The sequence below is a fragment of the Poecilia latipinna genome, unplaced genomic scaffold (assembly GCF_001443285.1).
Source record: "Poecilia latipinna isolate Pla-1442-1.1 unplaced genomic scaffold, P_latipinna-1.0 Scaffold2031, whole genome shotgun sequence".
Taxonomy (NCBI): Eukaryota; Metazoa; Chordata; class Actinopteri; order Cyprinodontiformes; family Poeciliidae; genus Poecilia; species Poecilia latipinna.
In genome coordinates, this window is record NW_015114647.1 from 5,888 (window position 1) to 23,720 (window position 17,833).

Sequence of the window (17,833 nt, forward strand, 5' to 3'; positions counted from 1 at the left end):
TCACAAAGCGATATGTGATCCATAATGTTGTAGTGGAAGAATTAATGCTACCAAGACACGACTGTCCTCTTAAACCGACAGACTAGATAAGGAGAAGTTTAATCTAATGGAGAAATAATCTGCGATTAGGATTAGACTGGTTCCTAAACATAAACATACAGTTAGAGCTGGAATGGTTTAGATCAAATCATATTCGTGTTAAATGGCCTAATCAAAGTTCAGCCTCATGAAGGCAGTTGCTTGTACTGGATTTTATGTAGCATTAGCAAAGGGACCTGAGAGAGGACAGAACACATAATATGCATTTTCAGATTTTTATTTGTAAAGGAATTAATTTCTTTAAATATTGTTATTGTGGTCTAATTTGAATTGATCTGTCATATAAAATCACAATAAAATTCAGTGAAGCCTCAGTTTGTAGCTTGACAAAATGTAGAAAAAGTTGGAGGAAGGTAAAAACTGTTGCAGGGCTTTAAAATGCAAACATTTTTGTATTTTCAATAATAAGACAGTTCCGTTTTGTGATGGTTTCCACTGCTTTTCCTGCTGCACCTTCACTCATCCAGGATTGGGAGCAAAGACAGGACGAGGACAACCTGCTGATCGAGAGGATTTTACTGCTGGTCAGAAACGTTCTTCATGTGCCAGCAGATCCCTGTGAAGAGAAGGTTTGACTGACAGCTGATCCTTTACTCTTCCCTTCACCGTTCCTCTCTCGTCGTCTCACCTGTGGTCGTCTCTCTGCTGACAGAAGGTGGACGATGACGCCAGCGTACACGACCGGGTGCTGTGGGCCGTTCACATGAGCGGCTTTGACGACCTGGTCAAGTTTCTGGCGTCTGCTCAGAGCGAGCAGCAGTGGAGCATGCACGTGCTGGAAATTATCTCCCTCATGTTCAGAGACCAGGTGAGGCGTTGAAAGCCTCTCCGCCTTTTCAGTCATGGATCTGCAGGCGAGCTCAATATGGCGCGTTGTGATTTTTGCAGACTCCCGAAGCGCTGGTGAGCGCCGGTCACGCTCGCTCCGCCGAGGAGAAGCAGAGAGACGCTGAGGAGCTGGAGGCGCTGAGGCAGAAGGAGCAGGCGGAGAGACGCTCTCGCACGCTGCAAAGAGGAACCAGGTAAAGACGAGCAACGATAAAAGTATCCTGCAGCGACGCTGCAGGTGGCTGAAAGTTGTTCGGATCATTCCCCCGCTTTTTTAGACGCATTTCAATTGAAAACTTTTCTATTTCTTCATCTTCTAAATGAAGAGAGTGAAACATTTGATGCTCTTCATTTTCAGTTTAGTATAAATCAGATTAGAGTCTTTGATGCGTCATTATCATCTTAAATTGGATTTAAAACTTCTGACTCCATTTAAGATCTTTCAGGACATTTAGCAAACAAACATTTCGTTGTCAGTGTTTGCTTTGTGACTTTCAAGGACTGAAATAAAACTGGAAAGGAATGGCCTGAAATATATTACTATGTTAGTGAATTTGTTTCCATTTTTAAATTAATTTATGGACATTAATTCACTTTCCGATAATGTAATGATTTATTGAGAGGCACTGTGGTTTATCTTCATGCACTTGGAAGCAATGCGCTTGTAGAAATAACATCAAGATTCATGAAACACAATCAGTTACTTGTCTGTAAAATCAATAATTTATATCTTTAAGTCTTACTTAATGTGTTTTCCATGCAGGTGGTACAGCACAAGACCAGGACTTTATTTAAAATCCGTCATATTGTTTTACAATTAACCTTTATTTTCCAGACACTTGGCTTCCTTTGCCATATTCTAAGGATCTTTAGATTTACTGTAGCTCATTTTTTTTATGAGTTTTGAGTTTTGTGTTGCGTTTTCTTCCAGACATTCTCGCTTCGGCGGATCTTTTGTGGTTCAAGGCCTGAAAGCGATCGGGGAGAAGGACGTGATCTATCACCGAAATCTAAACAATGTGAGTCATCGACCATGCAAGCCCTCTCCTCTGCAGTGAGATGAGAAGACAACAGCTCACGTCTTTGGTTTCGATCTTGTAGTTCAAACATTACACCCACGACCTGGGAAAAGCAGTGAGGCGTGTCCCTAAGAGGAACCGGCAGGCCCAGGACTGCAGGGACAAACGGCGCTCGGCGCTAAATGTTCGGCTCTTCCTGCGGGAGTTCTGCGTGGACTTCCTGGAGAACTGCTACAACCGACTCATGTACCTCGTTAAGGTCGGTGAGGAGGCGCGCGTTTCACTTCCACATGATGGTGGCACAGTTGATCCCTGTGGTGAACTGAGAAACTTTTAACTTGTTTGGAGAACAGCAGAGAGCTGGTATTGCTTTCTGTCTTATGTATTTCTTTGCTCACTTACATCTTTAGGTTTTTTTCTGGTATTTAACCACTGTGGGAATATCTCCTGTAAGAGTGTTTATTTTATTTCATCATTTATTTATATATTTTGGAAATTTACAATTTATGCATTAAAACTGGATTGAAATTGACCCAAAAGATCAGAAAATCTGAGTTTGGAAAAGTGTGATGTTAATAAAAATGTACAAGCAAGCTAGGTTTATTTAAAATTGTAGATTTATTATCATTCTGCTTTTAAGTGTGGAACTATTGTAAACCTTTTTTTAAACAGTGAAATGCTGTTTTACTAAGAGCACAACATTGTCTTTTTTTTTTTTTGCTACAATGAAATTACAAATTAAAACATGAAGACATCGTGATTCCTGAACAGAAATATACATATCTACTTTCGCTTTATTTTATTTTAAATAAAACATTTTGATGATTCACTCTGTTATTTATATCTCTATCTTTTCCAGGAAAGTCTAATCCGCGAACAAACGCAGCAACACGACGAGACCTATTACCTCTGGGCGCTCAGCTTCTTCATGGCCTTCAACCGTGGCAACGGTTTCCGTGCCGACCTCGTCTCAGAGACCATGTCCATTCGTACGTTTCACTTCATTGAACGCAACATTACCAATTACTATGAAATGTTGCTAACGGACCGCAAAGAGGCTACGTCCTGGTCCCGCAGGTAAAACCAGCTGGACAGATCACACAAAAAAATGACAAATTCACGACGAATAATCAGATTTTTTTTTCCTTACATGTTCAAACCTTTTGTTTTTAGGATGCATCTGGCTCTGAAGGCGTATCAGGAACTTCTGCTAACCGTGAACGAAATGGACCGCTCTGCTGACGAAGGCATCCGTCAGAGCTCTAACGTCATTAAAAGTGAGACGCTGCTCAGTCAGATTAATAGGGCAGGTGTACGAGCACACGTTTTTAAAATCACAATGGATCATTTATAATTACATTTAGATGTAGCGGGCTTTTCTTACAACTTTGCATAACACAGAGTACTTTACAAAAATTAGAAGCAAGCTTCCTCTATGCCAAAAACCAAAATAATAACAAAAAAATAGCAAGAAGCTAAGATGTTAAATGTGTCATTGTGGACCAGATAAAATGCTATCATTTTTCTATGGTTTATCTACATTGTTGCACATATGAATATGAACAAAATGAAACGAGAACAGTTATTAAAATCTTTCTAAAACTAATCAAATTAACATCGGCTAAAGTTATACATCAATGTTATTTGTATTTAAATTAATAAACATGATAATAAAATTAATTAAATATAAATATTTCTCATCTAAAACCTAATTTAAAAGTAATCTGTCAGCATAATGTGTTATTACCTTCTACCTTCTGAGTTTATGGATGTTATATAAAAAATAAATTATTCTTGTTTTTGCTGTCAGGCAGATTGTAAAATTAGTGAAGACTGTTAATTGGACTAAACAATGAATAACAAATGTGAAGCTCAGTATTTATTATGGAAGATGGCACAATTATGCATAATTGGGCTGAACTCTGACCACAAGATGGCAGCAAATTGCTTTAAATTTGGCCTTTACTGTGTGTGAAATATGCATCAACCGGCTTTGGTGGGGCATCATTTAGAGCACCTTTGCTTCGTAAAGACATAAGACAGGTGAATTTGTGGCAGTGGCCTAACGGTGGTTAAAACTGTAGAAAAAAAGCTAAATTAATACATTTTGTAACTTGGCAGCATTCTCAGCCTTGCTTTGTGTTTTACTGTGTACCGATGTCTGAAATCTCCTCATAAAGGCAACATCTTCTACCTAATGGAGTACAGAGAGATTTTCCTGACCTTGCTGAGGAAGTACGACGAAACCAAGCAGCCTCTCTCCTACCTCAAAGACCTGGTGGAGTCAACGCACCTCTTCCTACGAATGCTGGAGCGCTTCTGCAAAGGCCGGAACAACTTGATCGTTCAGGCGAGTTGTTCTTTGCTCCTGGTGGTTTCCTGGGTAGCTTGGCGCGTCTTTGAGGTGCCAATGTTTTCATCCTTCATGTCTTCAGAGGAAGAAGGTGAGGCGGAGGAAGTCTCAAGCTAAAAAGAAGCAGCCGGCTCAGGAGTCGAGTCCAGAGGTGCTGGAGGAGACTTGGAAGACTGTTGAGGAAGAGCTGAGGGCGACTGAGTTTCAGGTTGGTGCCAGGACTGGCCTCTAGGGGGAGCAGCAGCCAAACGCTAATCTGTTTACAATCAGTCCAGTTTTCTGACAAAATGAGCCGCTCGACCTGCTAACTAAGTTTTGTCCTCTAGCTGTCGGCGTCGTTGACTGAAAGCATCGTGCCTTTTGACGCTGCGTCAGAAACGCCTCTGGAGGAGCAGCGAACTGAGGCCATGGTTCGGGTGCAGGACGCTCTGCTGGCCCGACTGGGACCTGAAGCTCTGGCGCTGCTGCGGGCCGCCAGGTCTGGACCACATCCATGTTTCACCAGCCATAAACTGATCGACGATTCAGTCTTTGAAGCAAACTTTAGCTAGTTTTTTTTTTTTCATTTTAAAGCGACATAAAGACAAGCAGCTAGTTGTGGTTTTTAAGACTTCAAATAATCTAAATAAACTAAACGGTAACGAATTTTGCTGGACGATAAATTGTTCCAGTAGTTATTGCATTGAAGTTACAATTTGTTTATTTTGAGATGATTTTTGAAATAATATATGGGTAATGGCACGTTTAATTTTGTAAAAAAAAAAAAAAAAAAAATTTAAATCTCTTTACAAGATATTTTAAATATCCAAAGTAAAACACAACAACAGAAACTGTAAATAAAATGGATTATGAAGTTTCTGTAAACAAAATTGCCTTTCAAAAACTATTAAAACATCAGAGTGGAAATTATCAACCTCATTTTTAATTTATCATTTGATTAATTGATTATTGCAACAGACTTAATTATCATAATATTATTTAAACTTTCATTTCAACCAGAAAGGCATCCATTTACGTAACTGAGTGTATTTACTTCTGCCTGGTTCAGGGAAGTCTGGCCCGATGGCGACGTGTTCGGCTCATCTGACGTTGAACCAGAAGAAGAACTGGATCTTCTCAAGCAGATCTTCCAGGCCAACCTGCCGAGTGAGCTTTTAACGACACGTTTCTCCCTGTTTTCGCTCTTCTTTTAATTTAACTTTTGTTTTTGTGTATCAGGGCCTCCTCCTGAGACGGTTGCTGAGGACGACGATGAAGGAGCAGAGCTGGAAGAGGAGGAGCTGGAGTCTGTCCAGCTTTCTGAGAAAGAGTTCAACATCCTAGACTTTATCAAAAGGTGAGGAAAGGAAAGAAAAGTTTCTGCTTCAAAAAAAGCAATAGAACGTTATTTTGTGGACATCAAGAGTACAGTAGTTCCTTACTGGAGTAAAGTATTCCCGATTTACTCTGCGTGGTTCAAAGCTGGCATCTTAAACAAAGCTGGCACCTTCCAAACAAGACATTTCCAGGTCTTGTTTCACCTCGTCTGTTTGCTGTTGCAGGTTTGCCAACCCCGGCATCGTGCGTTCGTATCTTCTCCTCTTGAAATCCTACTCGAAGAACACGCCTCACACAAACCACTGCGTAGCTCGCATGCTGCACCGCCTGGCCGTCGACCTCAAGATGGACGCTCTGCTTTTCCAGCTGTCAGTCTTCCACCTTTTCAACAAGATCCTCAGTGATCCCGCCGCAGACGCTTACAAGGTGCAGCAATTCTCTTCTGTTCTTTGTTTTCTTTTTTGTTTCTTTGGCCGTTTCTTTCTTTAATTATTTCTTTTTTTACTTTTTTCCTTCTCTTTTGCTTCCTTCTTTACTTTTTTCTTTTCCTGCAACCCTTTTTCTCTTTTTCCCTTTCTTTTGTTTGTTCTTTCTTTATTTCTTACTTTCTTCCTTTCTTTTTTTCTTTCATTCTTTACTTCCCTCCTTACTCCGGCATACATTTTCTTTTCTTCCTTTCTTTTTTCTTTCCTCACTATGCACTCCCTTACATTCTTCTTTCCTTTGTCTGTCATGTCCTTCCTTTCTTCCTTTTACCTTTCCATTGTGTCCTTCATTTCTTTTGCTTTCATTTTTCTTTCCTTCTTTGTTTCTTTCTTTATTTCTTCCTCTTTTTTTCTCTTTCTGCCTTTTAGTCTTTCCTTCCTTTCTTTCCTTCCATCCATTCATCCATGTTCAGTAGGTAAAGCGTTCCTACTGCAGAAATATCAGCCATGAATCCGCGGTGAACTTAAATATTTGATATAATATAAAGGACTGGATTCTCTGCATAGTTCAGTCTGGAGTGAATCTCTGAGTCCTGGATATGAAGCCGATCGTAGATCATATTCTGGTGTCTAATCTTTTCTCCTCTCCCTTCACAGGAACTGGTGACCTTTGCCAAGTTTGTGCTGAAGCGTTTCTTCGCAGTGGCAGCTCAGAACAACAAGGCTTACGTTGAGCTGCTCTTCTGGAAGAACGTGGGCGCTGTGCGCGAGATGACCGAAGGCTACACCAAGGACGGGTGTGTGCTCTGCTCTGCTTGCATTTATGAAGTGTATGCCTAATCTGATGCAACTATTAATCCCTAATCTAACGAGTAATCTGTCATTGTAATTAAATATTTCAGAGAGGGAAAGAAGCCATCTTGGACTGAAGAGGAGGAAGAGGAGCTGCGAAGGCTCTACATGGAGCATCTTGACTCTGAAGGTTTACTTTTTCGCATCTCAAACATTTTTTTTTTTTTCCGTCGGTTTGTCGTCTTGAAAATGACCAGACCAGGCTGACCTCTGAACTTTAACCCCTGACTGTTAATTTTTGTGCACAGTGCCAGACATCGTGGAAACGGTCATCCAGTTACTAAGCAACAGCAACCGCACACGGCGGCAGGTGGTGACCCAGCTGGTGCACATGGGTCTGGTGGACAGTGCTAAAGAACTGAAGAAACAAAAGTATGCAGTTTGACTTGGTTCTACCAAAAAGTGTGTAGAAAAAATCAGAAAGCTTCTTTATCGTTTCTCTCAAAGGAAGGGCACTCAGATCGTATTGTGGACCGAGGAGCAGGAACTGGAGCTGCAGATGCTGTTTGAGGAGTTCAAAGACTCTGACGGTATTTGGAGACTTCGTTCTCATCACTATGCAAACTGCTTGATTTCGTCTGTGTTTTCTGCAGCAGCTCCCGTCTGGGATTCTGCTTTGACAGGTGAATGATTTTAAAGTGGTTGTGTTGACGCAGATGTTCTGGGTAACATCATGAAGAAGCTCACGGCCAAGCGCTCTCGAGCACGCGTCGTGGACAAGCTGCTGAGTATGGGCTTGGTGTCCGAGAGGCGCCAGCTCCACAAGAAGAGAAGTCGCGGAAAAAGCTCCGGGAAGAGCTCCGGAAAGGGCATGGTAGGTTTCCGTAGGTCTGCTTTCTGAAGGTATTAAAAAATAAAATAAAATCATCTGGCCAGAAACTCACCGATCGTATCTTCTAGGCAGCACATTTCTGTTTGTGTGAGCCTTGCGTCCAGTTATGTATTTTATTATTAGATGCTTAATTTGCTTTGCAGTCTGAGGAAGACTTCCTGGCTGAACTAACTCAAGGCCGTCCAGATGAAGATGCAGATGAAGACAGCGAAGATGAAACGGATGATGATAGTGAGGAAGATGAAAATGAGAGGGAAATACCGCAACCTGTCAGAAAAAGGAGACAAGACTTTAACCTGACAGCAGAGAGCAGAGCAGAAATCAGGTCCATGGCAAACGCTCTGCAGCAGGAAGGTGAGATTACAGCTTCTTTAAGTAATGATTAAAACGTTATATAATAAATTATTGTAGCATGGAAAATTAATTCTGTTTCTTCAGCTGAAGTCTGGATTTGTCATATTTCCTCTTATCAAAGGCTTGTCCGGACCGCTGTTGTGGCTGCAGAGAAGTTTAAACAAGACGGCAAAGGACAGAAAAGACGACAGTGAGTGTGACTGGTTATTCACACGGATTGCTCTCATTACATCTTGCAGCAATCATGAGAAAAGTTCATTTATTTAACGCTGCTGCTGCTGCTGCCCTGTTTTCTTCCCCCAGGTCCGTCACAGCCGGTCCCACTTGCCCCTTTTTCAGAGGAAAATGAAGACGCCATGGAGAACAGGAACTTCCAGAAGCTGCTGAGCAAACTGGGAATCAGGCCTCCTGAAAACGAGCAGGTGGGTTCGGATGATTGTCCATTATTAGAAACTTCAGCTTCCTGTTTCAGCCAGTAATTATGGAGTTTATATTCTGTTTTGTTTTCAGTTACTTATGTTGTCATACAGTAAATAAATTTAACTTGCATTAATGAGTTTGCCTCTTGCACAATAATGACTGGAAATAGGATTTAGTTCCTCCCCGAAATTCATCCAGCTTTGATTCATCCAGCGGTCTGCTGTGTTTTTGAGTTAAAATTTTTTTAAAGTTGACAGGAAATTTTAAAATATCACTTGGTAACTATGTGTTGTTGGAAGACTGGAAGATTAATACCTAAACAACAACTATAAAATCTTTAAAAAACCAAAAATAAATCAATGAACAATGCTTAACCTGAACAAGTAAAGCCTGAAATATACAACTGCTCACAAAATAAATGAATTATTTAAGTGTTTTAGTCATTGAAAAACAATATCAAATATTAAATAAATGAAATTGTTTTTGGTTTTTTTTTTTCAAAATTTTGTTTAAGAGTTTAGAAAATTATGTCAACTTTTAAAAATGTGTTTTGTTGTAATTAGGAAACTTTCTGGAGGATTCCAGAAAACATCAGCAAATCTCAGCTTATGAGTGCGGCTGCAGCGTTGACCCCTGCAGAGGACGAACCTGAACACTCAGAGGAGCAACAAGGGCCCAGAGAATCACCAGAAGAACCACAGGACCGGGCCGAGGAGGAGGAGGAGGAGGACGAAGAGGTCTCAAGTGAGCAGAGAGCTCAGGCTCTGAGAGCCCTGCTGCTGGCGCGCAGCAGGAAGAGCCACTCTGCAGAGGATGCAGGTACAGACGGAGGAGTCATCCTCGACTCCGTTTGATTTCCCACACGACAGAAAACCTACGTAGCCGCTTGCTTTTAACTGTGCATGTTGTGGAGGAAAATCAACTTTAAAAGCTGCAACACAAAACCACAAAGTTAAATAGAATTAATGCAAATTGACTCTGTTCCCCTGGAGAGCCGGCAGATTAAAATGAAGGCAAATTTAAAGCAGCAATTCTGATTAAGCGATCTTTAATAGCTCTATTAAAAAAAAAAAAAAAAAACTGCAGCTAAATAAACGTCCCTCCAGAGTATTGGAGGTAAAAGCGCCCCGCTGGAGGTGTTTATTATAGAAATGAGGAAAATCTTCCTAATTTCAAAGAAGTAGAACGTTAACACTTTCCCTCTAAGATCATCTGTCGTTCCTCTGAACTTCAGTGTTTTTGTTGCTTTGTGTTTCAGACTCTGCTGCTGCTGGTGAAGCTAACAGTCTAACTGAGAGGTAGAAAATCACCTTGATGGTATTTATCAATAAATAAGTTTTTTGAATGTTGTTCATTTTCCACACATTTTGTTCTGATCCTACAGATCCCAGGAGAAGACGTCAACCAAAAGAAGCAGAAACAGGATATTGCATGAGGATGATGATGATGAAGAAGAAGAAGAGAAAGGTAATATTAGCAGGAACAGTTATTTATTTTCTCATAGTTTTCTGAATATACTGGACCAGTAGTTGTTTTAATCCAAACAGTGGCTGAAGATGTTCAGTTAGAGAAAAGAGGATGCGACACGTTTTACTCTTCTGATCAGACCAATCAATAGAATCCATATTATTACTTTAATTTGTCCAAACTGCAACATTTGAGTAACCACAACCTAATTTTTTTTTTTTTTTTTTTTTTTTTTTTACAGAAAACGATTCTTCCAAGGTCATGGATGTTGATACAAATAAGGATGCAGATTCCGACACGGAGGATTTCTCTGCTCCCGTGAAGCGGAGGAGGAAGATGGCCGTAATAGACGACGAAGAAGACGAAGATTAGTGAAAGTCTTTAATGGACCACATACAGGCAGGTCCCTCATGTTACTTAGAGGGGATTCAGTCCTCTGGAGGGCCGACCAGTAGACCCAATTATTGGAATCCCAAACAGCTCGTTTATGATGTAAATATATAAATTATGTGAACCGATAATTCATGGTAAAACTTTAGAGGATTTGGTTCCGTTTCAGCTTTTTATACTTATAATTCCCGTTCTCTAGCATTGTAAGTTCTTGGAGTGAATCGTTCTCTGTAAAATTGTTTCAAATACAGTTGTCTTATTTCTGGTTTAAAAGGTGAAAGTGCTTCTTTTCACTTGTACAATTTTATGTGTCTGTAAAACTGTTAAATAAAACAAAGTATCGGAACAAAAAAAGCCGCTCTGCTTCTCACATTGTGCAACACAGAATGTGAACACTGGGAGGCAGAAATGTTAAGAAAAAGTTTGTCTTAACTACACGCCATATCAATAAATGATTAAGCATAGTCTGAATAAAAAGTTTCATTTTGCAGATAAAAAGTAAAAAAAAAAAAAGGCAGAGCAGAAATCAAATAACTTCAAAGTATTTTTTTTTTTCTGCAACCTTTGCTAGATTTTCTTCCTTTTTTTTTTTTGCCTAGCATGTCTGCAGGCACAGTGTTGTCAGTTTTCCTTCTGGGTCGGAGGCGGTGTGTTGTCATCACATCTGGACTGCATTAGTGACTTCCTGTCACAACATCTGCTCTGCCCCCGATTCAAAGGAGACCTGGAAATGCTGCTATTAGACGAGCGCAGTAATGAGTGGGGTAATGAATTCACACGGCTGTGCCGTACATCACTCGTTCTGTATTGGGAAGGTTTCAGAGTTTAATAAATGTGGTGACTCGTCCTGTGTGAACAGAAATGCTGCAAGCTGGATTTTCCACATGAAAAAGAAAAAAAAGGCTTTCAAAGGTTGTAAAGTCCAACTTCTAGTGAATAGATTTATAGATTAGGTGAGTTCTGAGGGCAATTAGTTGCACTGGATTCAATTTAGGGGCAAAATGTTAAAGATGGATGAAAAGATGCATACCGTACTCATCAGATTATTTACTGGAAAAACAATTATTGTAACTAAGAAAAAGTGAAAAGTTTTCAGGGAAAAGGAGGGCAGTACAAACTAAATGTTTTATTTTGTTTTTTTATTTTTGAGCAATTTTAGACCATTAGCCTTACAGAAGTCCATTGAACAGCTGTTGAGAAATCAGTCATAATCTTGTTACAGTTGAAGTGATTTTGCATTTGGGCTGGCACTCGTTATTTCAAGTCAAAGCAGAGGTTACATGAACTAGGCCGGCCGTTAGAGACGCCTCCGATTATTCGTCACACTGCCTTGGGTTAATTCTCAGGGAAACGCTCCAGGTAGGGAATTTATTACTAAATAATAATTTGCCTTCTCCAGAATAGGAATGGTAATTTCCCTTTGCTCTCTTGGATTACGTAAAGAGTTTCATGTTGAAACACACCTTAAAGTCACGCTCACACTTTCCATGCGTCTGGTCTCTGACAGAGACAGAAATCTAATTTATACTGAACTGCTTCTTAGCATGAGGAACTTATACTTCTCTTAAAAATGGAGATTAGAAAATTATACGAGAGATTAATATTTTCTTGAATACTGTAATAAGAGATTTTGTTTACTAATAAATCCAAAGTAAAATACAGTTAAAGGACTTTGCATATCCACTGCACTTTTAAATAACTACAAGATAATTAACTACCTACGTGAAAGGTAAATACTTAATAAACTATACATTGGCAGGTATAGAGTATTGTTTAAATGATTAGAAAGGACTAAAACACACACATTGTCTTGCCAAATAGTAATTATAACTCAGCTTTTGAAAAGCCTTTTAAAGCGCCCTTGTAACTGTTTATTACTTAATCATTAGGTGTTAAAGTTATAAGGAGAAACAGCATTGCTATTTATTTATTTTATAAAAAGACACCATAAACCACTGAATACTGTCCAAAAAATCATTAAGTAATGACATTGTGCAACCACGTATTTAACATTTAAGATTAGATAATATACTAACATCATGCATATGCTTAGCAAAGGAGCCACGCTGTTAGGTTTTATTCATCAGGCACCTTTATGAGGTTGTTTGTGTACTCAAACAACCACCTCCTGTGAGTCTGGCAGGCGCTGCGAAGGAAAAGTGCTTCTGCAGCCAATCCTTTCAGCTGCACTTCATTTCTGATCGTGCCAGTGCAATCCGTCGGGGTCCTGTCTGCAGCTTTTTACTCCCCGCACCCATCAAAATACAAGTTTTAATATAAAACATAAAAAATATAGCATTGATTAAAATTTCCAGCTTTGAATTCCAAATCCTGTATTATTGACCCGACGTGAGAATCTTATTGAGTCTGACTGAAGTGATTTTTTATAAATGAGGCCCTTATTAAGAGTGCTGTTTGCCAAATGCCGTCATTTGTTCATAATGCTGTTGCGTAATGAACAAATGGGGGCGAAGCACATGGCATTGCCCAAAAATGAAGGCTTGTGAATCATTTTAAGGACAATTAAATCCTACTAAGAGTTTAGATATTTTCAAACTTTCACTTATTGTGCCATCTAACTGATTAAATCAATGTTTTTGAAAAGCTTTAAGCTTCAAAGACACAGATAAGACCCTGATTATCCAAATTGTGTTTGGGATCTTTTTTGTCTTTGTAGTCAGATTATAGCCTGCCTAGACAGAGATCTTAATTATCAGAAAGTGTAATTGTTAAACTACTAACCCAGCGTTATCCTCTATTTAAATTCATCTAGTTGAAGCAAACTTCGTCATGGCATGACTTAGGGCCCCAAAGACAGTTATAACACAAGTCAGTTTAGCAAATGTTTGAGTAACACATCTGTATCGCTCATCCATTCTCTCTTAATTTTTTTTTTTTTTTGCAGAATTGTGGCCTTTATTGACAGTCGCCAGATAGGAAATGGGCAGAAAGAGAAGGGGGGAGGACATGCAGTAAAAGTCTCAAGGTTGGATATGGAACCCAAGATGGCCGTGTTGATCACTTTAACTCCGCTCTTGGCTGTACAGGCAATCGTAGTCAAGGAAGATGAATTGGGCTTCCAGCTAATAATGTGTCGAGTAGATTTGCACCTAGCTATTTCAGGTACCTAAGCTGCATTTTCTGCCGCTTATTTAAAATATGCATAAATCTGCAAATAGGCACATTTGCCGCAAATAATTTGGAGTCATATTCCACAGAAAGATCTGCGGATCGGAATCTGAATACTGAGAATGCTGAACCGTTAATAGCTGGGGTTCCACTGAATATTTAACTATATCCTGGTGTAAATCCTGGATACAGAAAATCGCAAAAATGAATATTGAGAAGCTGATCTATTTATTTTTTTAGCTGTGTGAAAGGACCCCTTCAAATCAAATTCTGTTTAAGGCCCCATAAAATCCTGGGCCGCCCCTGGCTAACTTAACGCTATTTACAAGTTTAATCAGGAAACAATAGCTTGAATTAAATTAGCAGCTGATAACCCAATAAGTCCACCATTGCTTCCTTCAGATACAACAAGAGGTGAAAAGTCATTTTAGCAGCCTGCTGTTGGGGCAGCTAGCCCTGCAGGCTAAAGCCCCCCTCCCAGCAGCCCCCGGCTCTCCAACGGTCCAACTGCCGAGGCTGGATGCTGGTCGGAAGGGGAGGATTACCCCGAGGCGCGGGGGGGAGGAGGAGGGGAAAAAAACTTTTCTCTCTTTTGTTGTGCTATTTGTTTTAGAAAAAGGAGGAGAAAAGAAGCTGTGTTAAGATTTTTTTGTTTTGTTCTGCTTTCAGAGTGGCAGGTCTGGACGCCTGTTGAGTCCCAGACGGAAAGTTTAACGGTTATAAGCAGAAAGCGGCTCTGACCTTCCTCACATCTGCCGTCAGAAGAGAGAGAGGGAGGAAGAGAGAGAGGGAGAGAAAAACAGATTTGCATAAAGCAGGGAGAGGAACAAAACGATGCCGCTCGTGTCGGAGGAAGCCTCCTAGTTTGAACACAGCCTCGGGATAAAGTGAGAGAAAACCGGTTCTCCCTGGTAACTAGCTTCCCTGTCTTTGTTTTTTTGAATGGTGGGCAGTTTTTCCTGCCTGACGGAGCGGATTGTCAAGGAGAAGTTTCAGATGAAGAACCGACACTCGGCTGATCGGTGAGTTGTTTTTTTTTTTTTTTTAACGCTCGCTCTTCTGAAAAGTTTAAGACGGTGTTAGGAAATCTTGGTGTTTTCAGTCAGTTAAACTTCTTTACCAGCACCTCTGTGTTAACCTGGATCGGTTTTGTTTGGAAAATGTTTTATCCCGGATCTCGACTCCTTGGTGCCAAAGTCTTCAGCTGGAGATGTTTGCTACAGAACACGTAGCCAGGCTGCCTCCATGGCTGCAATAAAACGTTTCTCTTTTCAAGCACATAATTCAACTTATCCTTCAGGCTTTCAGGACAAAGACATAATGAGACAGGATAATAAAGACGGTATTCATACGCACTGAACCAGGCGTTCATACCAAAGTCCCACAGAAATGTGTCTTAATTAGTCCTGGCTTATATATAAACGGGTCGTCTAAGAGTCCAAAAATGACAAGAAAGCTCTCAAAATCTCATTCAGATTTGTAATTTTATTTATTATTGCTAACTTAAATACAACCAAGTTAGTGTAATTAACCAGAAGTCGTGAGCCATAGCAAGGTTTTAAAAAGTAGGCTTTTAAAACTGCTTAAAAAAAAGTGTTTCTGTTAAGACGTCCATGCAATTTCACGTTCTTTACATAAGATGTCAGTTCTTCTCTGGCAAAGAATAACAGCAAACCTCCATGTAGCCGTGCACTGCCAGTCAGCTGGCTGAAATTCTTTCATAACAACAAATATGTCTGTTTGCAAAAAACATAACCACTTTAGTCTTGGAAACTGCTCAAGGTCGCAACTATAAATCCATGATGATACGGAGTAATATGGGCTGTAATGCTAAGCACTCAAACAGGTGTTTTTTTGCGGAGGTACAGATGTCTGTACCTAACAGCTTAGGACAGTTTGTGCTGTCAGTGTATTATAAGCCTGGCGGGCGACCAGGCTTTTCTTGTGCCCCCACCAGGCTAAGCATTGCTTATTTTTTAAAGTCTTTTTTTAAAATGTTTGCATTTTTTAAGATTTTATAGTTGGTGTTCAGGTATTTCTCTTCCAATCTTTCAATAATACATAATTATCAAGTGATATTTTCATATTTCCTGTCAACTTTAAGCATTTTTTAACTCAAAAACACGACAGGCTGACTGCTCTAGCACCCAACCACCGGGCTTAGCAAGTTTTCTGGGGGAAATCTTGTATACTAAGGTTTTTAAAAGTTGTTTTCTTAAAACTTTCAGTGGGGTTTAAGGATATTTCAATGAGATGTCAGTGAAAATACCAGAGACTCGAGCTTTCTACAATTAATTAAAGGTAAGCTTTTTACCTTGAATTTTACCTTTAACTTTAAAGGTTTAAACCTCAAAAGCTTGTTATGCCCTCACAACGACTTAAAGCCCTTTCAACGAGAGTCACAACTAGGCACCATCCTAAACCTACCGCTGCACACTGCCTGTCAGCTGGCTAAATGAAGGCTGCTACTTTTCATTTTCTTGCTTAAAGATTAGTTCCTGTCTTTTGAACAAAAATGTGTGCATTTTTGCTGAGAAATACACAAACAGTGACAACTTGGAAGCTACAGGAGTTCCCTCATTATCCTTACTAAGGCAAATCATTTGAGGACTAAGACGTGATGACCCAGAGTAATAAAGGCTGTATTCACAACCACTGAACCAGGCATTAATATCAGGGTTTCACAGAACTATATGCTAATTAGTCCTGGCTTGTTATGCAGAGCATGTGAGAGTCCGACGATGAATTTCGTTTTTCTCTGAAGTCGGAGCTCGGATGTGAAAATGACGGCGAGCTGGTTCAGGTTTCCAGCTGAAAACAATGTGGTTAAACAGTAAAAGTACATGCTCACAAATCAATATTTTACAGCATTACTTGTGCCACTTGTTCAATGAGAAGCAAACAGAAGTGCTAAATGCAAAAGAGTGTACTAACAGCTTTCCCTCCATTAGCTATGCACAGCGATAATGTTGGGTTCTAAACTCTGGGCTGCTTGAGGAGCTTTGACTTTCCTAGGCAGAAAATCGACTTCTGGTTGGGTGCTATTACTGTATTTTGGACTTGAAATACTCAAAAACAAAGAGGACACACCACAAGGAAGATTGTTCAGCTTTTACTAAAGACTTGAGTTAATTTTGTTAAGTTAAACTTTAACATAATCTACTTCTTTTTTTTTAAATCTGTGTTTCAATGATGATGCTCATGAAATGCTGTGAAGATGCTGACGTTAGCAGAATCTTCTCTGACTGAATCGTCTATTCCCCTCCACCACTTGTTGCTGTTCATATGCTTGTTTTCTTGCTTACAAGAAATACAAAACCCACCTTTCTGAAAAATATATATGTATTTCTGGTTGTAGAAAACATGAACAGCTATGATTTGGACACTAAAGGAGGGCCACCCGTTAGTTTTATAAAACTAAAGAAAGCCATTCTTCTAAAAAGTACAAGCTAGCTTTGTATAGAAACCACAAAACTGTGAAATCTTTGCTCAGGGGTATCATCCTGAGAGAATCTTATCCTCCGGGCCATGCCTAGTATGAGATATCTTCCACCCTCCTTTGTGAAACATTTATATAATGTCTACTTATGAACCCTGTTGCTCCCAGAAAGCCCTGCCCTTTGGTTTTACTGTGTGATCAGACTTGGGATTGCCTTTTGGTTTGGGACTCTGATGACAGCCTTCAGGCGCTCTCTTTATTGGGGTGCCTACAGTCTGTACTTACAGCCACTCGGTGCAGAGCAGAGCTGCTCCAACAGCCTGCACCAGATGGTTTAATCCCTGTGGAAACCCAAAGAGGAAACTCTTCCTAGCTCTGGGGGGAAAATAAGGATAGGCAGGAAAAGAGGCACAGAGAGCCAGAGGCTGATCAAAGTTGGACTGCTTTTCACTCTGTCCTTATTGTTTCGATTATGATTCCACCCTGTCTGTAGTATGGAGCGGCTGTAGCAGAGGTAGTCTGTCTGGGAGAGCTGAAATGCTGAACAACACAAGTTTGTGTTGGAGATGGAGGAGTCTGGTGACTCCTTCCTGCAAGAAAACCCTCATTGTCCAAACGGTAGCCACAATGAAAGTGGTTGCAGTAACTCTGAAACATCCTACTATGGACTACTTATGGTGCTTTAAACATAGCTCAGATGACAGGGTGCCTGGCTGACTAGGAAAATAAAGGCCATGGATGATATTCTAGGTTTGTGAGATTGCTGTAGGAGGTTCAGTGACCGCAGAGTGGAATTTAACAAAGAGAGCTAAAAGGCTGCGCTAAATGACAGAGCTGCTGCTGACATATATGGCCACTACTCTGGAGGTCTGAAACACAGCTGTGTTTTTATCTGACTCTTCATTTAAA

The 17,833-nt window shown here is 40.1% G+C and overlaps 2 protein-coding genes across 4 annotated transcripts in view; both read left to right on the forward strand.

Moving 5' to 3' along the window:
• Nucleotides 1-10,710, forward strand: part of timeless (timeless circadian clock) — a 15,957-nt gene extending 5,247 nt beyond the window's left edge. The window contains exons 6-30 of one of the 2 annotated variants that reach the window (XM_015016529.1): nt 567-668; nt 752-907; nt 988-1,121; nt 1,859-1,946; nt 2,029-2,205; nt 2,806-3,023; nt 3,120-3,223; nt 4,127-4,296; nt 4,382-4,507; nt 4,626-4,777; nt 5,348-5,445; nt 5,518-5,635; nt 5,841-6,042; nt 6,699-6,838; nt 6,944-7,023; nt 7,142-7,265; nt 7,341-7,423; nt 7,550-7,707; nt 7,869-8,079; nt 8,201-8,269; nt 8,383-8,501; nt 9,063-9,318; nt 9,758-9,797; nt 9,884-9,966; nt 10,208-10,710. In XM_015016529.1, coding sequence (XP_014872015.1) covers nt 567-668; nt 752-907; nt 988-1,121; nt 1,859-1,946; nt 2,029-2,205; nt 2,806-3,023; nt 3,120-3,223; nt 4,127-4,296; nt 4,382-4,507; nt 4,626-4,777; nt 5,348-5,445; nt 5,518-5,635; nt 5,841-6,042; nt 6,699-6,838; nt 6,944-7,023; nt 7,142-7,265; nt 7,341-7,423; nt 7,550-7,707; nt 7,869-8,079; nt 8,201-8,269; nt 8,383-8,501; nt 9,063-9,318; nt 9,758-9,797; nt 9,884-9,966; nt 10,208-10,338 — 3,339 coding nt within the window. In that variant the 3' untranslated portion in view covers nt 10,339-10,710. Of the gene's footprint in view, nt 1-566; nt 669-751; nt 908-987; nt 1,122-1,858; nt 1,947-2,028; nt 2,206-2,805; nt 3,024-3,119; nt 3,224-4,126; nt 4,297-4,381; nt 4,508-4,625; nt 4,778-5,347; nt 5,446-5,517; nt 5,636-5,840; nt 6,043-6,698; nt 6,839-6,943; nt 7,024-7,141; nt 7,266-7,340; nt 7,424-7,549; nt 7,708-7,868; nt 8,080-8,200; nt 8,270-8,382; nt 8,502-9,062; nt 9,320-9,745; nt 9,798-9,883; nt 9,967-10,207 lie in introns of those variants that run through there. The other variant, XM_015016530.1, reaches the window with a different exon arrangement.
• Nucleotides 10,711-13,915: 3,205 nt separating this feature from the next.
• The window catches only part of LOC106935830 (transmembrane protein 198-like), a 22,121-nt gene continuing 18,203 nt past the window's right edge, over nt 13,916-17,833 (forward strand). Inside the window, exon 1 of one of the 2 annotated variants that reach the window (XM_015016523.1) lies at nt 13,916-14,507. The gene's annotated coding sequence lies outside the window, so the exon portion shown is untranslated. The remainder of the gene's footprint in view (nt 14,508-17,833) is intronic. The other variant, XM_015016522.1, reaches the window with a different exon arrangement.